Below are 25,657 nucleotides of genomic sequence, written 5' to 3'. Positions count from 1 at the left end.
GCTGATTGGTTGTTTAAACTTTTTTAAATATATATATATATACTGTATATATATATATATTCATGGGATTTAAATGTTAATTGTCCCAAAAATATTACACACTGAATGTATTATTTGCACAATGCAACAAATACATTTTATAACTCATTTATAAAGGGTTATTGAGTTAAAGCGTTCCTTTATAGGTGGTGATACTTATTTTCTTGCTACTAAACAATGTTGGTTTAAGCATTCTTACAAATCTTCCTGAAACTTCAGCCTCAAGTCCCATTTAAGGCACTCCTCTAATTACTTGGAGGAGATTCTCAGCTTTTAAAAAGAATATACAGTGTGTTATTTAGAGCTCGCACTTGTTAGTGCTTTAGTGCTCATTATAAATAATAACTCTGTGGCTGACCAGCCTACATTAAAAATTCAAGCCATACAATTATACCAATCAATTCAACACATGATAGCTGTTAAAGGAGAACTAAACCCTAAAAACAAATATGACTAGAAACGCCATGTTTAACATACTAAAAATTAATGCAATTGCCTAAAGATTTAGCCTTTAATGTTGTCACAGGAGTTTCCCATCTTGCATTTTGTTAGGAGTGTCAGTGATAGTTGGCGCTCTTTTTATTGGTTACTCTATGGAAAGCCATTTTAATGTAGGAGCTTTAACCTGCATTGCTGAATACATGCATAGAATAATGCTGGGACACCAATAAATTAACATTTAGTCATTTGACTAAAAATAGGATCTTTTATTTGGAACAATAAACGTGCTGGAATAAGCACATTTCAGTTCAAACAGATCAAAGTATATGGTAAGTATGAAAGTATATATTAGGATATACATGTGATTCCTATTACCTAGGGAAAGTTACAGCATGGTTGCCTTGAACCAAATTTTGACAGAATGCCTTACCTTAAATCATATTCACTCTCCACTCATCTCTCAAAGACATTTCTCAAAGCCAACCCTTATTCATCCACACATATAGCCAAGCACTCTGTGAGACTCCTTTTGTCCCTATACAATTCCATGGCAGAAACAACCTATTGTTCCAAACATGATAACATAAAGAAAATGTAACTAATTACAAATTAATGGTGCTACCCAGTACCAAATTTCCTTTTACTCAATCTCTTCCCCTTGAACTTACATAAATTATCACATTTCACTAAACAGATAGAGCACCAGATGACAGCCATGGACAAGGTCAACCCTTGAACTCATTTTGGAAGACTCAAAAGACTAGAAAAACAACTTCTCAAATACACAGACAAATAAGGAATCCTGTAAACATAAATACTCAACATTAACCTTATGAATGGCTCTCATTCCACACACCAAAGCAAATGCCATCCTTGAATACCATTTTCGTATCATGAAGGTCATAAGAGTCACCAAGGTCACCAAGAGGTGGCCATACAAATGATAAATCATTCACATTTAACTTGAGCCCAAAAATATCAATTTGGAACCACCTCAGATAAATGTTTAAAATGTAGCAGCCCCATAACCAACCTTGAACATTGTCATTGTCTTCGCCCTGTAATACAACCCTTTTGAAGGAAGGTTGGCAGATACTGGGAAAGCACGACATAAAAAGGGAAACCATTACAGATTACAGCTGCTTAGGCCATCTTCAACAAACTCCTCCAAAACATGATGCAATTATGCATCTAGAGAAAGGTCTGTCTGAAAGGCTGGCAGCAGCCTTTTGTTTCTGTCTCAGTTACTAGTCCTTTTGATGTAATTATTGTAACAAAGTTTCAGTGTATTGTTGAGGCAGACTGTACAGTCCAGGAACGTCCCAGTAGTTTATAGCACGGACACGGTATGACCCAGACACAACAGCACTTTCTGCAAAAGAAAAAAATATATAAACTGTAATTAAATCATAAAAAGTTCTAAACTTTTTCTAAACTAGTCTAAAAAGTGTCATAAGCCCAATACCACCCCCACTGATATGTAACCTAGGTTTATTCAAATATTAATGGAGATGTGTGGAAAATCCCCAAAAGACAGATATGCATGTCCCTCTTATGTGATCAGATGGTTGAAAAATTTGGTGCACTTTAATGGGCAAATCAGGTCAAAATATTCTGCTTTCTACCCTACTCATAGCACTGATCTTTCTTTATATGGTCAGCTTTAGCATACAGATAAAAAATGTCCATCGCAGTATAACTGCCTTATTTATATACAGAGCTCTAACTCAATATTTTTAGATTCATCAAAAATACACAAGCGACAGTTTGCTGTGCATAAAAGACAAGTGTCACCAACTTAAAAGACAAAAGATAATTTTTTAGATTCAAGCCTCCAGGGAATTAATTTGTATATAGTGTGAAACTAGATAAAGTTGACCCCTGAAACATGTTGTGAATGACCATTTGTGCAAAGCTATATACAAATAATCATTCCTTTCTTACTCCACAGTAAAAAGGCTTGGGGAGCAACACAAGCATCATAAAAGTTCATGGAGGTGCCAAATAAGGGATGTGATTTGCTATTTGGTAGCCTCAATGCAGTCTGTCAGCTTAGAGGAGGCTTTGTTTGGTAGTAAATCTTGTTTTATTTAAGAATTATTTGCCACCAAGCCAGGAATTTAAAAATAAGCACCTGCTTTAGGCACACTGGGAACAGCATCCAAGAGGCTGATGAGAAACATTTTGCTCATGAGCCACTGAGTGGGGATCACTGCCCTAGAACCATAGACCAAAATTGTTTAGCAATACATTTCTAGGCTTTTTTAAATTATACACATGCTTGAATTCTCTTAGCCTAAATATACATAACATACATTCTACATTTGTCGGCTGCAGGCCAGTAAAAGGGACACTACAAAAGTGTGCCCTTTATCCTGTTCTATTATTTTGAAAAATGTATTTATAATAATTACCTGGACTAAATATAAACAAGTTAAACATGGTATCTTTTTTATTTATCCGACCGTAAGTTGATCCAGTCTCTGAAAATTCCACTTCAAATGTCTTCAGGCATCTAAAATAAACAAAATGCATTGACATGACATTCACTTTGCTATTAACATTGAGGAACCCTGGATCTTTTGTCACCTTGAAGGTGACAGTAGCTTCACAGTTACCACAGCAGCCTGCGTCAATAGACATTGCGTAAGTGCATCTAGAGAATGGCAGGGCATTTTGGTGCTTTGTTGTCCATGTTAGTCCACAAGAGGAACAAAATGCCTCAGGTATTATTATTGCCCTTAGGCTGTGATTCAGCATTTTCTCATAGTTGTCTCTAGGACCTGTAGTTATTTTACAGAAGGATTTTGAGCTGACAGGATTAATTAACATAGCGATTTAGGTAAAAAAAATGCTTAGCAGTAGAATCGAATCAGATCCACAGTTGTCATAACATCTTATTAAAACTGCATATATTTCATAACAGAAACCTGTCCAGCACTAAGTACAAGTGCATACAAAATCCAATGGCCCCTAAACTGCAGGGCTATGCCTAGGCGGCCCAATGCTGTGGGGGTGAGATTTGCGGCATGGGCCATCCCTGAAGGTCAGTGAGGGCGAGATTTCCACATATATACCTGGAACAATGGTTGAATCACAAATAGGAGGAAGTTAAACAAAATTTTGTACATTAATGTCAGTATATTATTTTACTGTTGCCTTTGCTGGTAAAGCTGGAAAGACACTAGCAGATATTGTTGGACTGTTTGGACAATAATAACCTAACTGGCCTGGAAACAAGTTTTTGATTCAATTTCTGATTCCAAAACGGTGCCGATTGGGCCTGGTGATAAATGTGTTGTTCAGACTGCGTTATAAATAGCTCTGGGTCAGTGATGGGCACTTTTACCTACCATATGTGTAGCCAAATTTAACAATAATATGCCAGTTTGACCCATTTTTATGGGATAAAGAGGATTAGTGTGCATATAGGGCCAAGATCCTAGTGGGTTTACTGTCACAACTATACTGGCACATTTTAATAAAAGGCTACAAACCTGTAATTTAGGTCACTTTAAGGAATTGGTACACAATGCACACACAAGAATCTGTACAGATTACAAATACAATATTTGTTTCCAGACCCCTAAACACAACTGTATTTTTGTCATTCAAAGTAGGGAGTAAATACAGGTATAGGACCCGTTATCAAGAATGCTTGGGACCAAGGGTATTCCAGATAAGGGGTTTTTCCGTAATTTGGATCTCCATACCTTAAGTCAACAAAAAAATCAATAAAACATTAATTAAACCCAATAGGGTTGTTTTGCCTCCAATAAGAATTATTTATATCTTAGTTGGGATCAATTACAAGGTACTGTTTTATTATTACAGGGAAAAAGGAAATCAGTTTTAAAATTCTGAATTATTTGATTAAAATGGAGTCTATGGAAGACAGGCTTTCCGTAATTCCGAGCTTTCTGGCTAATGGGTTTCCGGATAAAGGATCCCATACCTGTACAAGGACTTAGGCATGAAAGATGAGGGGTAGATGACTGAATATATATTTACATGAAATTTCCCTTTGACTAAATTATTTACTGCACCAAACATGAGATTATGAAGTTAGATAGTTGTAATCTGCCTAGGTGAAATCACATGCAATATAGTCACCTGGATGTAATGTGTTCATCACTCCAAATTACTGCTACCTCACCCTTTGTAAGCGGTAGAAAATGAAGGCCAGTTACCTTACAAGAAAATAAATTATAATATTTAAATATATTGCATAATAATAAATGCCCAATACCATCAATACCTGTTACTAGTAACTAGCAATGTTAGATGGTTCCTTCACAGTAAAAGTCACATTCTAACTAATTCAAATATGCAACCTACCAATTTTAGTGTTATATTCCAATTGTACCATACAGACTGGGCTCTGGTTAGGACTTACAAAAGTTTCCAGTGAAGGCAGTGCTTACAACCTTTATAAGTTGTTTGAAGTAGGTACCCCTATCCTGGAAAGCCCCTGTGTGTGTCAGTAGTCCTGTTATAGCTTGCTGAAGTGAGAGGCTGGATTACAGCTAGAGGGTATCACATTACACATGTGGCTTTCATGGTAGCAACAATAACTAACACACTTGAACTTCTCCTACTTGGATCCATTCAAGGCTATAAAACAGACAAAAGATAAAAGTGATGACTTCAGTGAAATGGTGGAAAATGTATGGGCACCATTAAATGCATGTCATGTGAGGGCAAAAACACAAGTTGCCAATGAACTGCCAAGTAGGCATCCATAGTAACCAATCATCAAGTAGCATTCACTGGTCACCTGTTTGAAAGAAAACATTGTATTGCATGCTATAGGTTACTGTAACTAGGCCTTTTATTAAATAAGCGGTACTTGTCTTTATTCTTAATGCTTTCACCTTGCCATCATCGTTAAGGAGCAATGCACATTTCAACGTCATTTATTTTCACTGTACAAGTGACACAAGTGCACTGTGCAGTGGCACCCAGGCATTAGTAATTGGGTTGTTGGACCCGACTGGCAATCTGTGGGTTCTGGCAAATGCCAAAGGGGCTTTTCAACTAGACTACCGGATGGTGAACATGTTTCCACTGCTGAGTCCAATGACTCTGCAGTACATAGCTCTTTGGGGGTTACTTTTTGGGGTTTCAATACATATATCTCAAAAATTTCTCACCTTATTAGGAGCTGAATGTGGCTTCTCACAAATGTGAATGAGAAAAACAGAGGGAATTGGCAGTTGAACTTTTAAAAGCAAGTTTCCATCTTTGGGGAAAGCTATAGGACCTTTTCTGATCGGATCCTGAAAATTGTAGAGAGGGAGACATTTAAAATAAATATAAACATTGATTACAATATACAGTGGTGTGAAAAACTATTTGCCCCCTTCCTGATTTCTTATTCTTTTGCATGTTTGTCACACTTAAATGTTTCTGATCATCAAACACATTTAACTATTAGTCAAAGATAACACAAGTAAACACAAAATGCAGTTTTTAAATGAGGGTTTTTATTATTTAGGGAGAAAAAAAATCCAAACCTACATGGCCCTGTGTGAAAAAGTAATTGCCCCCTGAACCTAATAACTGGTTGGGCCACCCTTAGCAGCAATAACTGCAATCAAGCATTTGCGATAACTTGCAACGAGTCCTTTACAGCGCTCTGGAGGAATTTTGGCCCACTCATCTTTGCAGAATTGTTGTAATTCAGCTTTATTTGAGGGTTTTCTAGCATGAACCGCCTTTTTAAGGTCATGCCACAACATCTCAATAGGATTCAGGTCAGGACTTTGACTAGGCCACTCCAAAGTCTTCATTTTGTTTTTCTTCAGCCATTCAGAGGTGGATTTGCTGGTGTGTTTTGGGTCATTGTCCTGCTGCAGCACCCAAGATCGCTTCAGCTTGAGTTGACGAACAGATGGCCGGACATTCTCCTTCAGGATTTTTTGGTAGACAGTAGAATTCATGGTTCCATCTATCACAGCAAGCCTTCCAGGTCCTGAAGCAGCAAAACAACCCCAGACCATCACACTACCACCACCATATTTTACTGTTGGTATGATGTTCTTTTTCTGAAATGCTGTGTTACTTTTACGCCAGATGTAACAGGACACGCACCTTCCAAAAAGTTCAACTTTTGTCTCGTCGGTCCACAAGGTATTTTCCCAAAAGTCTTGGCAATCATTGAGATGTTTTTTAGCAAAATTGAGACGAGCCATAATGTTCTTTTTGCTTAAAAGTGGTTTGCGCCTTGGAAATCTGCCATGCAGGCCGTTTTTGCCCAGTCTCTTTCTTATGGTGGAGTCGTGAACACTGACCTTAATTGAGGCAAGTGAGGCCTGCAGTTCTTTAGATGTTGTCCTGGGGTCTTTTGTGGCCTCTCAGATGAGTTGTCTCTGCACTCTTGGGGTAATTTTGGTCGGCCGGCCACTCCTGGGAAGGTTCACCACTGTTCCATGTTTTTGCCATTTGTGGATAATGGCTCTCACTGTGGTTCGCTGGAGTCCCAAAGCTTTAGAAATGGCTTTATAACCTTTACCAGACTGATAGATCTCAATTACTTTTGTTCTCATTTGTTCCTGAATTTCTTTGGATCTTGGCATGATGTCTAGCTTTTCAGGTGCTTTTGGTCTACTTCTCTGTGTCAGGTAGCTCCTATTTAAGTGATTTCTTGATTGAAACAGGTGTGGAAGTAATCAGGCCTGGGGGTGACTACAGAAATTGATATTGAAATTGAAAATTGAAATTGATAAACCACAGTTAAGTTATTTTTTAACAAGGGGGGCAATTACTTTTTGGAGTTTTTTTTCTCCCTTAATAACGTGAACCTTCATTTAAAAACTGCATTTTGTGTTCAATTATGTTATCTTTGACTAATAGTTAACGGTTTTTGATGAGCAGAAACATTTAAGTGTGACAAACATGCAAAAGAATAAGAAATCAGGAAGGGGGCAAATAGTTTTTCACACCACTAAATTAAATTAACTAAATTAACTAAACTAATTAAATTAACTAAACTAAATTAAATAAATAGGTCAGCTGTGTTAATTTACAGTTATTTACAGCCCTCTATGGTGGTTATAGTTAATTGTTGCGAGCCTGCCTACCTCCTGTAAAGAAAGCTGCACTGGCTAATTGAAGCTAGCTACAGTAGATAGTGCTGCACACATGTGGCCCTGCCTGAACTATGCACCTTACCAGTATTAATAGCAGAAGCATATTTTCTTCATTAAAATTGTGTGAGACACTATAAATTTTGCTTCAGTTTTGTTCAGAATTTTTAGAACTAAGCTCTGTCAGTAATTTCAGGAGAAATCATATGAATGCAAGGTGTAAAATACAGTTCTATATTTTGCCATGCAAAATATACCCCCGTCCCCATGAAACAGAAGTTTTTGTTCTTACCTCCATGTCCCTAATTTGTTGAAATTGCTTGATTGTTGGAAAGTCAGGGCTTCCTACCTTCTGCCATTCCACAAATGGGTTGGTTAAATTGTTATCAAGGTAATATGTTACATACACAAGATCTACAAACAGGACAACAGCAAGCCTTATATCACATTGTCACATTATTTAGATGTTAAAAATGAATAACTGCTTACATTAATCTGCATATAGAATCCTAATTAAAACATAACACACAGAACTCAAATTAATATAGCTATGGGAGCTATTATTCAGAAACCAGTTATCCATAAAGCCACAAAATATTGAGATGCCATTGACCAAAAAATGTTTATGCAAACAACAAATTTTTCATTTTTATCTGCGCATGAGAGATACAGAAAGCTCCAAAACACAGAAATACTTATCTCTCATACGTTCATATTTAAATATAGGCAAGAGGTTGATAGATCAAATTGCTGAACTGTGCGAGGCCTGTGACCACTTCCCAAGTTAATTACTGCATCAGTCACTTTTCACCCATGGTTCGTGTTTGTTAGCACACTGCATGCATAAGCAAAAGCAGTAGTACCTTGTTCTGGTAAGCAGCAAAGCGTATCTGTATTACTTTAGTTCCTACAGGTCAAAAATGCTAATCAAGTAACTTTACTAGAAAAACTGTAACTATACAATGACATAATGAATTCTATATAGCACAGTTTAGGAGGCAGGGCTGTTTTGGGTCCTTAAAACCCATAGCTGGAACATATACCAGAAATGTGATTGTAACATGCCTGAAACATTGATACTTTTTTCAGAAAACTATACCCGGAAACATGCCTGTCATTACACTCTACTGAGGAGCTTTACACACTTTTAGCCAAAAGATTGCACTTATATAATTACCTTTGGATTTTGGAAAATTTGTCATATTTACTGTAATGGAATTTATAGTAGGGGAAGTTTTGTTATCATCAGAAGCATAACAAAGTATTGTTGACTGCCAGCTATCGGCCAGTTCTCCTTTCTCTGGTTCATGGGTGCTGCCGATGGCCCCAATAATGTTACTGTTCTTTGCATTAGAATCAGTTATTAGAACTTCAGTAGAAATCTGAACTTCACCTGCAAAGATATTACATTTTATGAACAAAGCAATGATGGAAATAAAATAAAGTACAGGTATGGGATCCCTTATTAGGAAAACCCCTTATCCAGAAAGTTCAGAATTACGGAAAAGTCATCTCCCATACACTCCATTATAAGAAAATAATTTTAATTTTATAAAATGATTTCCTTTTTGGAGGCAAAACAAGCCTATGGGGTTTATTCAATATTTATGGAGATCCAAATTACGGAAAGATCCCTTATCCAGAAAACCCCAGGCCCCTAGAATTCTGGATAACAGGTCTCATACCTGTAAATCTTTAGCTAGGAATTATAAATGCTCAGCCCTTCAGCTGCAATGAAATACAAAACCCTATTTAAAAGAACTGCAGCGTTTAACTATTGTATTGTGTTTCACTGTGTTTTGATTTATTTTTCTTTAATATTTTATAACTGTGCTCCCTCAGATTTACAGTGGTTTTTGAAAGTTTGTGAACCCTTTAAAATTTCCTCTATTTTTATAGAATGTAACCTAAAACATCATCTAAAAACAAGTCCTAAAAGTAGATGAAGGAAACACGCATATTTGTTATTGGATCATTTTTTTTTCTAATAAATACATGACCAAATATAATGAGTTTTGTTTCATGTGATTCACTAGGTTTTTTCATCTACTTTTAGAACTTGTTTGAAAATCAGATGATGTTTTAGGTCACATTCATATAAAATTTTAAAGGGTTCACAAACTTTCAAGCACCACTGTACATGTATTCCTGGTGGAACTAACTGGGCTAATGATGTTTGTCACTAACAAACAGAATGAGTAACGTGGTTACAGCAAATCTGTAATCAGACATATTAAAAAATATAATCATTAATTGTCCTGATTTTGTTTTTAAAATATGAAGGAAAAATGAATTAATTCTTAAATACATGGCCAGAATATATATTGCAAATTAAGCTAAAGTGAATTTGCAGCAGTATATTGAAAATAGCAGTCCTCATTTACAATTTGTAGGTGAAACACTATGGGGCAGATTTATCAAAACACGAGTTCGAATCCCGAATGGGAAAAATTCGGATTTGAAACGAAAATTTCTGAAGATCACAAAAATCACAAAAATGCTTACGAAAAAATCGTATTAGTCACGATAATATCGTATTGGCGATCCGAAAGTCACCGAATTTTCATACCGAACCATTGTAAGCAGCGGCAGAGCCTTTCCGAATTTTTCGCAAGGCCGCGCGAGAAACTCGCAGAGAGTACGCTCGGAGCGTTCGCATGAACACTCCGATCGTTCGGGTCTTGGTAAATCTCCCCCTAGGTACAGAAATGTGCACTTGTCTATGCAGCACCTAGCTTTTATTCTCCTATAGTACTTATTTATTAAATTAGGTGCAAAGATCAACACAAAGCAAGAGGACCTTTGTACTATTTGCCGGTTCCCTTTGTACACTTTGTAACACTTTGCTACACTACTAGCAGGATGTTCTTACCCTGCCCTTGTGACATCCATAATGATGATGCAACTTGCACATCTTTCACAAACAGGCATTAGTTCTGCACCTTTATTTTCACATTGCTTATAACTAGCAGAGAGTATTAGATGATGTAGTAGCTGCATATTTACATAGCCCTATTAGTAAATATGCACAGTTGTGTTCCAGTTAACAAAAGTATAAGTCTGTAATCAGTCTTGCACAGCTTCTTCATCACAGCTAAATAAATATAGTCATTTACCTAATAAAGCTAGAAAGCCCATTACGGTTAGCACAGGCTTCCTCACCATCTGGACATGGGGTGGATTAGTGTTGTTCATTTGGAATCTTGCCGTTAAGGTCCTCTGAGAGAAGTAGTGTGGGTGAAAATTCATGAAGGCATTATCATTACTTAGCAATGAGTAGTTGATGCTGTTACTTTTATTTGATAGAAGTTGCAAGTGTTGATCTATTATCTTTCAAATTGAAAAAAAAATATGATGAGTAATTAGCATTTAAATAATTAAAACAATACCTAAAAATAAAAAGTACATATTTTTCAAATCAGTTTTTACAAGCCTCCTACCATTCTTTTAAACTGAGATTATATTCCATGCAATAAAAGAAAAAAACAGCACTCCAAATCTAATAATAAAACTGAAAAAAGACTTCACTTTATTAATTTAGAATTTAAGGTTTACAGTGTGCACCTAACATTACAAAAATATGAATTTGGCAGTGTAAGGGTAGGGCCATGGTCTTGGCTGGTATTTTACAAGTTAGGCTGGTAATGTAGTGGCCAGGCTGCAACCCTAGGTCCCATTAAGGACTAAATTCATTAAAGTATAAATTATAATGGTAAATTTGATATAGAAAGAAAAAGTAAATGGTCATCTGGTCCAAATATTTATTTCTGCAATGTGGTCTTGATGGCACTTCAAAAGCTAATAGAAATGATTGTCCCAGATCACATTTTATATAGAGGCCCTGTTACGCTAGCCTAAGGCTGGTATAAAGCATGGGGCTTCCTAAGGCACTGGACTAAATGACTGTAAAAGCTGGATGTACCTTTATGGCAAACAGTAAACTAGTAAATCCATTCCATGACAGGGATTATGAAAGTGACTGGCATAGAATGCTGCAACGACACAGTTTTCCAGTATGCAGAGAAAAACTTGCAACTTCAAGTGGTAGCGTTACCTTTACAGATCAATACACAACACAAAGTGGACAGTGATTGTACAGTATTTCTATATCTAATACAGAAAGAGGAGTGAATTAGACAGCTCTTACCCTTGCACTGACTCTAGAGCTTAAATGTATAGCTATTGTTGGTAATAATTGACAGCATTGCATATTGGTGCAAATAAAAACTTATTGTTGTAAAGCATGTGAACGGCATTTATAAAGTGCTAAATTGTCTTACTGAGATATGAACTTTACAAGCTAGGCTCTAGGAAAAGCATTTTATGAAGTACAGGGACTGATGGTAAAACATAACTGTGAAGTGCTGATCCAAGATTGAATGTATTTGCCCCCACCCTTGTTTTTTCAGGGAGCTTTATGGCTGTGGCACACGCTAAGATTAGTCACCCACGACAAATCTCCCTTGTCGCGGGCGACTAATCATCCCAATATGACATCCCACCGTCGAGAATGTAAATCGCCGGTGGGATGGCTTACGTGATCGCGGAAGTTGCCTCTCAAAGAAGCCATGTATGAAATCCCACCGACGATTTACATTCTCGCCAGTGGGATATCATATCAGGGAGATTAGTCGCCCGTGACAAGGGAGATTTGTTGCGGGCAACTAATCTCAACGTGTGCCACAGCCCTTATGGTTTCAGAGTAGCTATGCTGTACATAGTTTCATACCAGCACTGCTGCGGCTATCTATTTTATAAATGTACCAGTATGTATGTATGTATAACTTACTGGCAGAGCTAATATTCGGTGTTCTATTTGTGGTGGAGCAGAAATATTAGCTCCTTTGTTGTTACCATACTGTACAGCTAAAAAATTTTTTTTTTTTAAAATATGCTTCTTCCTATTTGCATATATGTATTACAAATACTCACATAGCAACTGCATTGCATTAAAGTATTGTAACTTGCTATAAACTGCTTGCATCCCCCACCCAGTCTACTATATTTAGGCTTTAGCAGGCTTATTGTTATTCTAAGTAGATAATGGGGATAAGCTCAGCCCTCCCACTAAATGTCTCTGATGTACCTGCATAAGAAGATAAAGTCCATGGTGCAGTGTTCACATTGGGAAAATCTATACATTGGTATCAACGCACATGTACAACTCGTATGCCAGGGTTATAAGAAAAGTTTGCATAAGCTTTTATATAAGCAATCTCAGCTAGTGTCTTACTTTTATAATAAAGAGAAGGGATAACTCATTAAATATGAAGGACTGCAAAAAAAAATCCTGTTAACAAACATTGAGTCCTGAATAACATAATCGTTTTTTTTAATGAAATTAAACCAACAACGTTCGATAATCTATACTGCAGTTAGTACCATTTGTTTGACATGTATATCAATGCAAGCTATTTCTATCTGCAAGGAGTTTTTAAATCTTCCTGTGTCTGTGTGGTTCCTTCCCACACTCAAAATATATACAGCAAGATTAATTAGCTCCTAATAAAACTGACCCTACTGTGTGAGTGTGATAGTAACCTTAGGTTTGAGAGTAACTGATTGCAGACCTCTTCCACCCTAATGTCTCCTACTTCAATGTAAACTTTTCTAAACAACCTATAAATGATCACAGCCTCACTAAATGAACATTTTAGAAAGCAAAGTATGTTAGCTCTTATTCTGCAAACTTTCACTAAAATATTTCAGCATGTTTTAGGAATACCCCATATGATCTGGGTAGTCTAAACGTCTACCTTGCTATTACTGCTTTTCATTTCTATTTAGTAGTTGATTTTGAGAGTATGTTTAAACAATAACATTAATTACTTTATTTTTTAATACAAAAAAAGATTTAACCTAGACTGATTTGATGGAAATGCTGAAACATCATGTAGCGCCTGCACTGAGGAAGAGCCTTTAGTAAAATTCTCTCCCATACTCCAAAAAAGCACAGGCAGGTTCATTGGCTCATTGGTATGTCTGCGCTATATAAATACCAGAAAATAATTAATACCGATTGTGCTGCTCTACAGGAATAAAGTGAATAGCAATGGCTTTTATGAACTGAATGCTTGAGCACATCTGAGTATTTTCACTTGGGCAGTTGCTCAATTTCTTTAAATAGTGTACCTGCTTTATTGGACTACAACTTAAATGCATTAAGCTTAAAATAGGTGTTACTGCGCCCTAGAGCTGACCAACACAACACCAAACACACTTTTTATGGTGCTGACCAGATTTTGAGATCAGATTTTGACCCTCTCTTTACAGAGGCAACTATTGTTTTGCACCATAACAATTTCAAGAAGTACAAAAGTCTCTACCTTTACTACCATGGCTGCATATGTGACATCACCCCTCCACGACTGTGGGGTGGACCATCCTACCAATGGATCTGCCTCGTCATTGTATATAGGAACATTTTTAAAAAGTGGGAAACGTTTCTGGATTTCATTCACTGTCTCCATTTCTTGCTCCAGTATATAAAAAGAACCTCCTGCTCCCTGTGAAACACAAACACAATAAAGAAAATCTACATACTTTACGGAACATAATTGGTTTTAATATAAAGTTAAGGGTTTCCCCTTTACACAAGCATATAATAAAAAAGCTAATTTGTAACTATGATTCTATGAAAACATACTAATACAGTGTCATAGTTATGCCAGCAGATGGCAGTCCAATAACAAAAGAGAGAAATACAAGAAAAAGGTTAATATGTCCTACCAAATCTAAAGAATCTGTAATGGAGTCAAAAGACAGACATGCAAATAAGGTTTAGAATTGGACCATATGGGGCAAAAAGAAAATAAAATAATTCTACTTTTTTAAGAAGTAAAATAGGTATTTGAATAGTCTCAAAATTGCATTCACATAAAAAATGTAGTAGAGGGCCAATACAACATGAAATTAATTTATAACATTCTTTGTAGAATACATTTATAAATTCAAGGATCTCAAACAACAGCCTCTTTTCAGTGTTGATCTATTGTACAACTTCAGGATAAAGGCTGTAAAAGAATTACCTTCACATGAAGTAGCATGATAATTCCATTACTTGAGCAACCTTGGGGTTTTAGTGTCCCAAACTATACAACCCTACATGCTACCTTCTTTTGTATTTTTCTTGTTCAGCAGATTTCCTAGATCTTGTTTGGCCCAGATGGCATTCAGTTTGTGTATATTGGGGAGTACATCTAAAAATACTGTCCACTTGGTAAAACTGAATAGAAAATATTTTTTAATTTAATTCAGAAGTATCTGATGAAAATATTTAGTGCAATTAGTCTAAAACTGTTTTAGGAAGCTTTTTTGAAGCTCTCAGAACAAATAAGCAGAACCTAGTCCTCATAGCTCAGCCAAGCTAACTCAAATGGATCACTAATGCATCATTCTCTATATAATGTCTGCACTCCAATAAATCTTTCAGAATTCAGACTTTTATCCAAACATCTCAATGTACATTTAATTGGTAAGCTACAGGGAACACAGATTTTACCTTTAAATTTTAAATGTATTATGGATGTTGACATTTTCTTAAAAGCTAAGAAGGGGTATTGTGCTGTTCCAAAATATCAGCAATAAAATTATTGCAAACAGGGAAAGTAAAATTGGTTTTAGTTTCCAACTTCAAGCACATACAAAGTGAATGAAAAAGGCAATAGCAAAATAGTGAATACCAAACCGAATCTTGCATTCGGTGCATCCCTAATATCAATGTTAAGGGAGACATCATGCAAGAAAGTTATTCCAACATATCTAGTAGAATTAAGTCTAAAACAACTGGACTTCTCTGAGTTTTTCTTGAAAACGTTTCACCACTCATCCAAGTGGCTTCTTCAGTTCAAATGACTGGTAGGGAATTCCCTGGTATTTAAACTCTTGATGGTAGTACAGTCACAGACATCCAATCAATTAGGTGTTAGCTGAAACTGACAGGTGTAAGAAGGTATGATCCAATCACAATGGTACCATGATTCTCATTGATGAAGATGTTAATCCTTCAAAGTATATGACTGGAAGTGTGAACTGTTGTGAAACCACCGGTGTAAGGATGTCAAAGCGACATTGTATGTTGATGACAAGCGGTGTTGCAGGCCCCCTCCTCTGTACAGGGAAGGTTTTTCCAGGCTGGCATAAATGGCCTCTTTCACACCTCTTTCAAACCATCTGTCCTCTTGGTCCAAAATATGCACGTTACTGTCCTCAAAGGAGTGACCTTTTTCTTTGAGGTGTAGATAGACTGCTGGGTCTTGTCCTGAGGAGTTTGCCCGCCTATGTTGGGCCATTCTCTTACAGTTGACAAAATAACCTCTCTGTAAGAGAATGGCCCAACAAAGGCGGGCAAACTCCTGAGGTCAAGACTTCATCAATGAGAATCATGTGATTGGATCATACCTTCTTACACCTGTCAGTTTCAGCTAACACCTAACTGAACAAGTTCAATGGAACCATTGTGATTGGATGTCTGTGACTGTACTACCATCAAGAGTTTAAGTACCGGGGAATTCCCTAGCAGTCATTTGAACTGAAGAAGCCACTCGGATGAGTGGTGAAACGTTTTCAAGAAAAACTCAGAGAAGTCCAGTTGTTTTAGACTTAATTCTACTAGATACTGTAATCATGACCTGGATGAATGAGAATCTTCATAGACTTATTCCAACATATTTGTTTTCCCACTAAGGTGATAAATTGCTACTCAGGTTGTTACTAGAAGGAAAAAATAGATTAAAAGTAGCAACATATTCTTTATAGGAAATATACCATACCATACTTTAAAGGAAATATGCCATTTTAAATTATATTAATAATTTTTAAGTAAAATATTTTGACTTACTGTGGTAACACTATACAGTGTTTTTAAAAACGTATAAACATTACACAGCATTCAGACTCGCTTAGATGAAAAAGGTGGCAGATTTAAACTTTATTTTTGCACTAACCTTTTTATGCAGAGCTATGTAGTTAAGTCTCACCCCTTTCTCACCAGTAAAATAATTGGTTCCATTGTAGCAGTGTTCTAGGAGGCTCCAACAGATTGGGGATCTAGGTGGTGATCTACAGGAATCGCCAGGGCCTCCAAATGTTAGTAATGGACTTGCTTGCTTTAACCCCTCAGAGCAAGCATCATAGTAGTTCTGGAAACCTGATAAATCATAAAATAATATATCTACTGTAAATGGCTGATAAATTGGATATGTTGTAACATTAAAGTGAAACTGAAACCAATGAAATCCTGGAGACTAGTGTATCACTCTGACCCTGGATTACGAAGATGTGCTTCTTTGTATGCTAAAAATCAATTAATGTCTAGTACAGTGATCCCCAGTGGCTTGTGGGCAACATGCTGCTCACCATTCCCTTGGATGTTGCTTTCAGTGTCCCCAAACCAGGTAGTTATTTTTAAATTTCTGACTTGGTGGCAAGTTTTGGTTGAATAAAAACAAGATTTACTACCAAATAAAGCCTCCTGTATGCTGATAGTGTGCATAGAGGCTACCTAATAGCAAATCTTCACCCTTATTTGGTACCTCCATGAACTTTTATGATGCTTGTGTTGCTCTCCAAGTCTTTTTACAACCGACTATGGCTCACGAGTAAGAAAGGTTGGGGACCCCTGGTCTAGTAGTTCAGTGGTTTGAATGAAACTATGGATTGTTCAGGTTGCAGTTCATGAATTTGATTTTAGATTGAAGCACTGTAATTTCCAAGCTGCTGTACTGACCAAAATATGGGCATAAATGGCCTTATGTTTTTATTTTTTTTTTCCTGTTAGTATTAGTAACATAGTATATATATACCTGCCTAACTTCTAGTTGATCCAGAGGAAGGCAAAAAATCATCTGAAGCCTCTCTAATTTGCCGCAGAGAGAAAAATATTCCTTCCTGACTCCAAGATGTCAATCGGACCAGTCCCTGGATCAACTTGTTCTAAGAGCTATCTCCTATAACCCTGTACAAGCAGTGGAACATTTATGCATACGTAAATTTTAAGGCCAGCCATTCTTACAGCTTTAAAGCTACACTCCCCAAACTTGAATAACATAATCATGGGGTCACCTCGAATGAAACAGCAACATTTGTTGGACAACCCAAAGTGGGAGGAGGCAACAACAGTCAATCAAATTTCACACGTTGACTAATGGGGAATTTTAAACTGCTGTCAATCAAGAGCTTTGAGGTTACACTCACCAAACTTGAATCACATAGTCATGGGGTCAGCCTGAATGAAAATATGATATTTGTTGGATGCCCAAAAGTGGGTGGAGCTATGAACAGCCAATCAGATTGTACCTATAGACTTTTAAAGGAGGAAATTCAACCTGCTGCCATTCTCACAATAATAAAGCCAAGGTCCACAAACTTTGCAGAGTAAGGCACCAGGTAACTGCAGTCCAAGGTTAGAAAAAGTAGGCGGGGCAACCAACAGCCAATCAGATTTCACTTATTGAATTTTATTGGTTTGATACCAGCAGTGTCGGACTGGGACCTCAGGGGCCCACCAGAAAACCTTACCCCATAGGCCCACTATCCAAACTTTCCTCACACAACCTTTTTATTTTCCTAGTCTCTTATTTACATGCTAACATCTATTCTTCCATCTATTTCTCCTCTTTATTCCCATTCAGAAATAGGGAATAACCATGAAGCAGGCCAAATGGTAAGGAGCAGGAGGGCCCACTGACACCTGGGCCCACCGGGAGTTTTCCTAGTATCCTGGTGGGCCAGTCTGACACTGGATACCAGGGTTCCCAAACTTAGCACAGTCAGTCACTGGGTGACAAGGTATTCAAGTTTCTTTAAAGTGGGCAGAACCACCAACCACCATCAGATCAGATGTCACTGATTGACTTTCAGTGGGGAAATTTAAATTGCTGCCATTCAGATGCTATTAAAACCAGGGTACACAAACTTTGCACAGTGGTTTTTACTATATAATTGTGGTCCAAGGTTAGAAAAACTAGGTGGAGCCAACTACAGTCAGATTTCATTCAGTGACTTCACGTTTTTCAAACCAACATGAAGTTTGTTCTAAAACTTCCCTTTTTAGTTATTATTGTTTTCTCTAATACATCTTAAATTGCCCTGTGTACCTGTTAAAGGTAAGGGGTGAAACTGATGCTATAGCATTTTTTTCTCCTGCCCACATCTACTGTTTTTTGATACCATATTAAAAATGTAAAAATAGTAAAGATGTAAAAATATGTAAGCCGCTTACACTTAATGGGAATGCACTAGGCAAATCCATAATGGAGAAGGACCTTGGAGTCCTTGTAGATAATGAACTTAGCTGTAGCAAGCAATGCCAGGCAGCAGCTGCAAGGGCAAACAAGGTTTTGAGCTGTATTAAAAGGGCATAGATTCATGGGAGGAGGGGGTTATTCTTCCCCTTTACAGAGCGGTGGTAAGGCCCCATCTAGAATATGCCGTTCAGTTTTGGTCTCCAGTTCTCAAACGGGACTTATTGAATTAAAGGAACAGTAACACCAAAAAATGAAAGTGTATAAAAGTAACTAAAATATAATGCACTGTTGCCCTGCACTGGTAAAACTGGTGTATTTGCTACAGTAACACTACTATAATTTATATAAATAAGCTGCTATGTAGCCATGGGGGCAGCCATTCAAAGGAGAAAAGGCACAGGTACATAGCAGATAACAGATAAAACACTATTGTATTCTACAGAACTTATCTGTTATCTGCTATGTAACCTGTGCCTTTTCTCCTTTTTTCCAGCTATAATGGCTGCCCCCATGGCTACACAGCAGCTTATTATATAAATTATAGTAGTGTTACTGTAGCAAACACACCAGTTTTACCAGTGCAGGGCAACAGTGCATTATATTTTTATTACTTTAAAGCTCTTTAATTTTTTGGTGTTACTGTTCCTTTAAAGAGGGTCCAAAGAAGGCCAACTAAGCTGGTAAAGGGTATGGAAAGAAGAAGGGAGGTTCCATTTAAATATTCTGAAAGGATTTTTTACTGTGAGAGCTGTGAAGTTGTGGAATTTCTTCCCTGAACCATTTGTACTGGCTGATACATTATATAGCTTCAAGAAAAGGGCTGGATGGCTTTTTAGCAAGTGAGGGAATACAGGGTTAAAGGACAATGACAGGTTAATATAAATTAAAAGTAAGTCTTACTGCATATCTAAATTCCCAGATCCCTGCTTGCTTCTCTGAGATATGGTGCTGGCAGCCTACAGCAGTGTGAAGACTACAGTGACATCACTGAAATCTCTCTGTCCTTCCTGTAGGCTGCCATCAGCAGCCTTCCTATTCTCTGAGCATGTGTGTAACTTGATCCTGTCTCCTGTTCTGAGCTACACATGCCCACCAGCCAATCAGAAGCGGATCTGGCAGAGGGGAGGGGGGTAGAGAATGAAACACATGTGCAGTATGAAGCAATTTTGGCAGTATGAAGCAATTTTGGCAGTATGCTTTTTAAATTCTGACTTGCATTCTCCTTTAAGGGAGATAGCTCTTGTACAAGTTAATCCAGGGACTGGTCAGATTGCCATCTTGGAATCAGGAATTTTTCCCCTCTGCGGCAAATGAGAGAGGCTTCAAATGGGGCTTTTTGCCTTCCTCTGGATCAACTAGTAGTTAGTCAGGTTATATATAGGCATTATAGTTGAAGTTGAAAGACGTATGTCTTTTTTCAACCTAACTTACTATGTAACTATGTAAATACTCCTATTCAGCTCCATTATTTCCTAGTTCATAAAACAGTTTGGTTAGAATTCATTGTATCGGCATGTTTGAGATGATAAATCCGAGGTCTGACATCTGTTTGTTTCTATCTTTGTCTGTTTCCATGTGCAATATGTCCCTTCACTCTTCTTTTATTAGATTTAGAATCAGATGATTAGGTGCTAAGTGACAGGACATGGACAGAACATGTTACAAAGAGAAAATGGCTTTGTGGCTATACTGCAAATATTCTTAACGCACCTTAAGCACCCTCTATTTCTTATTTTTTTTCTATAATTAGGAAAAATCTATTGATTTTCAATCACCATAAAATACTGGTGCAGTATCACACTATTTGCTTAAATCCATAAATTGTACAGTGCTTATACATACTTACAACAGTTTACTTAAATGATTAAAACAGTCAATAAAATTCCATAAGATTCAATAAACAGAAGAAATATTTCCAGCTTTACCATTGATAGTAACAGAAACATTGTCAAAGTCATGATTATCGGGTTCATTCCATGTTTCAAAATTCCACTGGGAAACTTGCAGTAAACCATATTTTTCTGAAAAGCAGAACAAAAGAAGTTTTATAGACTCTGATACAAAGTTAATGGTGCAACATATGTTAAAAATTATTTTAAATAAATCATTAACAAGAACTAGCATGAAAATAAACTTTATATTTACAGCAGTGTTGTAAAAAATAGAGATTAATTTTTATTTCTTTATTTTCTCTATTTGTTCTTTCACAGTATAGTATTTTCTGCTTGTTAACAAAAACTGATTTAAGTTATTTATTTTATGTTTTTGGCAGTCCACATCTTAAAAAAGTAGTCCTGTCAGAAATGATAAACTGAGAATCCTTACTTATTTATACCAGAACAGTCAAGCAAACAAAACTATATCCTTTTAATTAACTACCTCACTTCATATTTCCTAGTTTACATAAATACACTACTGCAACATGATGAAAAATATATTTATAGGCTTTTAGTTTCCCCACTATGTTTGTGTGAGAGACTTTTGGGCTTATTCATCAATTTTTGAATTAGCGAATTCAAGAGTTCTTTCTAATTTTAATAAACTTGCATTTTAAAAAAAACTCGAATGCTTGCTATATGCTAAACTTGTTTGAATAAAAAACAGGAATATCTCAAATTTCCAGTTTACAAACTCAAATAAAACTTGAATATCTCGAAATGAAAATATGGCTTGACTTTGCCTAGGCCAACTCCCATTGACTTTACATGAAGTTGAAAAGCTTTAAGCTGCCGAATTTTAACATTTGAGTTTTTGGAATTTTTGCACTCAACAAACTCAAGTTTTTGAACCATAACTCAAATTTTAGAGCAAAAAGCTTGTTGTTCTTCTGTGGGTTCTTCTGGGAGCTTTAAACTCAGGTAGTCATATATACCCCAGGCCAAAAGTTGCAAGCTTGCAATTGAAATGTTTTAATAACATTTAGCTCATTAATTACTCTTCTGCAGTAGCATAAACTGTCAACCTATATTACTACCAACAGAAAGGCAGAATACTTGACTGCATAGCACAGTCTTGATTTTGGCATTCCACCTATTTGAATAACTGTTATAACCTTGAATGTTAAAGCTAAAGAATATATTTTTTGCTATCTAGTGTGAAGGCAACACTAATGTGCTAATAGGTGAACACACATAAAGGACTTTTGCACTTCTGTTCGACACACCCAGTTATGTGGATGAGAAATTAAAGCTCATGGACGTCAGTTAACTATTGGAGTCCTGCCTTAATGAAGAATGTTACATTTATAATATATGTACTTTAATAGAAAACTGGCAGAAGAATATATTTATTACAAAGAGTGATGGTAACTGTACCATTTACTAAGCTGAGCAGTGTTGTTAATGGAGTACCACAGGGGTCTGTCCTTGGCCGTTTGCTTTTTATTAACGACCTTGAGGTGAGAATTGTAAGTACTGTCTCTGTTATTGCTGATGATAGAAAATTGTGCAAAACTATATGTTCCATGCAGAATGTTCCTGCTTTGCAGAAAGATTTGACTAAATTAGAGAACTAGGCAGGAAATTAGCAAATGAGGTTCAATGTAGATAAATACAAGGTTATACATTTTGACTTGGCCTTTATTTGCCTTTTAGAAACTTTTTCAAGGCACTGTACAAGCCGCCATCTTTTCTTATTTTTGTGCTGTTAGTGTGCAAGCGCCACAATTACGCCCGCTGACCTGCATCAATATCAGAGATCCTTCCTGAGAAAACCCACATTGCTATCCCGTCGGCAATCGGAATGTCAATCATGACAAGTAGAATGGAACGTTCCCTCTAGTTAGTGATTTCTGCTCATGCTTCAATTCCCTGCTAGATTAGACTGCACAGAATCTCAGACTTGGTTATAGCACAGAGCGCTGCTATATAGGTATTTTAGAATTCACTAGTTGCTGCTATTTTTGTAAAGATGCTTGTGCTTCATGAAAATCAATATGCTATACGGTAAATGAAGAGTACTTAAAAACATCTTATAGTATGTCATTTCAGATGAGACAGCATGATTCCTTGTCCTTTAAATGATAAGTACTTGGGAGTATTTGTGGATAACTGTTTAATTTTAGGCAGTATAATTCAGTGGTTGACCCTTTTTTGCCATGTTATAGATCCCCCAAAAAGTTTTAGGATCCAGTGCTTTAAAAGAATATTAATGAGCTGGAGAGAGTTCAGGGATGTGCAACTAAACTGGTAGAAGGAATGGAACAATTAAAGAGTTTGGAAAGACTGCCAAAGGTTGAGAGTAATTTTCTTTAGAGAAAAGGTGCTTGTAAGAGGGACATGACTACTCTTTACAAAATAAGGCGTTACAGATGAGGGGGTGGGGTTTCACATAGTAAAGATTAACAACTACCAGGCACCCTTGCCTCTGTGAGCTACCTGTGGATTTGAATGTCGGATTAGATACGACAATTTCTGATGATCGGAAATGTCACGAAACTGCTTAGGAAAAAATGTTATTAGTCGCGGTAATATGGTATTTGCGATCCGAAAGTCACAAAATTTTCGTATCCGAACGATCGTAAACAGCAGGAAAACCTGTCTGACTTTGATCCTTCTGTGCATGTTTTTGGAAGCCTCCCATAGGACTCAATGGCACTCTGCAGCTCCAACCTGGCCCAAGGAAAGTCACGATACCGAAGCTTGAATGAATCCGAAACTTTCTTACTCCGGGCGACAAATACAATTTTGTCCCACAAACTGTCGCGCTTTTGGACGCAAAGTACAAAAAAGTCGCACAAATTAACGAAAAAGTCCCAAAAATACACACAGTACAAAAACTTTGATTTTTTTGTATTCAGAAGCGATCGTACTTTGATAAATGCGCCCCCAAATGTTCATTATTTTGAGGATCAGTAAATTCAGCTTGCCAACAAATAGAAAGCTAACACTTATGTTACATCTGTCTCTGGAAAAGAGGCGCTTGCGAGGGGACATGATTACTCTGTACAAGTACATTAGAGGGGATTATAGGCAGATGGGGGATGTTCTTTTTTCCCATATAAACAATCAACGCACCAGAGGTCACCCCTTTAGATTAGAGGAACGGAGCTTCCATTTGAAACAGCGTAGGTGGTTTTTCACGGTGAGGGCAGTGAGGTTGTGGAATGCCCTTCCTAGTGATGTGGTAATGGCAGATTCTGTTAATGCCTTTAAGAGGGGCCTAGATGAGTTCTTGAACAATCAGAATATCCAAGGCTATTGTGATACTAATATCTACAGTTAGTACTAGTGGTTGTATTTATAGTTTATGTATGTGAGTGTATAGATTGGTAGGTGTGGGTTAGGTGTGCTGGGTTTACTTGGATGGGTTGAACTTGATGGACACTGGTCTTTTTTCAACCCTATGTAACTATGTAAGCTGATACAATGATAGCCACAAAATACACTGCTTTTAAAATACTGCAACATTAAAATGTATGACAAATAGCTACAAGGAAGAAAATGTGCCTGACCAGATTTGGGCTATAACACTCACTAATGCAGGTATGAGATCTCTTATCCAGCAACCCAATATCCAGAAGGCTCAGAGTTACGGGAAGGCCATTTCCCATAGTGTCAATTTTAAGCAAAATATTATAATTTAAGAAAAAATATTTTCTCTTTCTTTAATACAGCAACACAGTACCTAACAATCCTGTTTTATTTACTGTTTCAATACATTTTTGTAGAGTTATGGTATGGTATGGTGATCCAAATTACACAAAAAAAACTCTTAACCATAAAAAACCTAGGTACCAGGCCTTCCAGATAACAGATTATATACCTGTAATATGAAAATAAAATATATTCCATGCTTACTGATGTATCTTTGAGCTGTCCTAAATATCAGGTTCCTCCATTCCATCACTTGCTGTTTGTCTTCAAAATCAGTAAAATATCCAGATGGGCTGCCCATCAGTTCAAAACCTTAAAAATTGAATATCGGTGTAAAATTAGTTCACAATGTTTTGTAATATAGATTTATTGCAAAGAGACGGCTTATAGTTCTTAGTACAAGTTGATTCAAGGGTTAGTCTGATAACGAACTGAAATTAGTTTTGAAAAATTTGCCACAAGCTAGAAAATTAAAGCAAAGACCTGATTGGTTGGTAGTGCAATTTAGCACCTATATTCATAAATCAGGCCAAATGTCTTTTGGTTTCAAAAACCAAAATAGCCTTCTTCGACTTCAGCATATTCTTTCCATTTTCTAAATGCTTCTCTTCCTAGTTTTAGGGGTACAACACCCATACTCTCTACACTTCTTCATCCCATAGTGGAGCAGGTTGCTTGTAGATTTTTAAGCATTCCTGTGCCCGTCTTTTTGTGCGCCACTCCGAACACCCCAATTTGTCCATTGACTTTGACAGGGAAGATATTCAAACTGCTGCCACTATTACAGCTTTAAAGCCTCACTCACTAAACTTGAATAACATAATCACGGGGTCACCCGAATGAAACTGTGGCATTTGATGGATGACCCAAAGTGGGAGGAGCCATCAACAGCCAATCAAATTTCACCCACTGACTTTTAATAGGTAAATTTAAACTGCTGCCATGCTTAGAGCTTAACACACACAGTCATGGGGTGAACCTGAATGAAAAGGAGATATTTGTTGGATCCTCAAAAAAGTTGGAGCTACACACAGCCAATCAGATTTCACCCATTAAAGGAACAGTAACACCAAAAAATGAAAGTGTATAAAAGTAACTAAAATATAATGTGCTGCTGCCCTGCACTGGTAAAAGTTGTGTGTTTACTTCAGAAAGTCTACTATAATTTATATAAATAAGCTGCTATGTAGCCATGGAGGCAGCCATTCAAAGGAGAAAAGGCACAGGCACATAGCAGATAACAGATAAA

General features: G+C 36.9%; 1 protein-coding gene across 3 annotated transcripts in view; it reads right to left on the bottom strand.

The window, feature by feature from the left end:
- Positions 1-729: 729 nt before the first annotated feature.
- The window catches only part of idua (alpha-L-iduronidase), a 77,265-nt gene continuing 52,337 nt past the window's right edge, over positions 730-25,657 (bottom strand). For all 3 annotated transcript variants that reach the window (XM_002935456.5, XM_031903405.1, XM_018097379.2), the window contains 11 exons: positions 24,613-24,720; positions 20,740-20,835; positions 16,514-16,716; positions 13,895-14,074; positions 10,685-10,898; positions 8,746-8,961; positions 7,861-7,982; positions 5,634-5,759; positions 4,594-4,670; positions 2,895-2,995; positions 730-1,852 (listed from right to left, as the gene is read on the bottom strand). In XM_002935456.5, the coding sequence (XP_002935502.3) occupies positions 1,746-1,852; positions 2,895-2,995; positions 4,594-4,670; positions 5,634-5,759; positions 7,861-7,982; positions 8,746-8,961; positions 10,685-10,898; positions 13,895-14,074; positions 16,514-16,716; positions 20,740-20,835; positions 24,613-24,720 (1,550 nt within the window). In that variant the 3' untranslated portion in view covers positions 730-1,745. The remainder of the gene's footprint in view (positions 1,853-2,894; positions 2,996-4,593; positions 4,671-5,633; positions 5,760-7,860; positions 7,983-8,745; positions 8,962-10,684; positions 10,899-13,894; positions 14,075-16,513; positions 16,717-20,739; positions 20,836-24,612; positions 24,721-25,657) is intronic.

Source organism: Xenopus tropicalis, chromosome 1 (genome assembly GCF_000004195.4).
Source record: "Xenopus tropicalis strain Nigerian chromosome 1, UCB_Xtro_10.0, whole genome shotgun sequence".
Lineage (NCBI taxonomy): Eukaryota > Metazoa > Chordata > Amphibia > Anura > Pipidae > Xenopus > Xenopus tropicalis.
The sequence above is the reverse complement of the archived record's forward strand: the minus strand, read 5'-3'. Positions and strand labels throughout refer to the sequence as shown.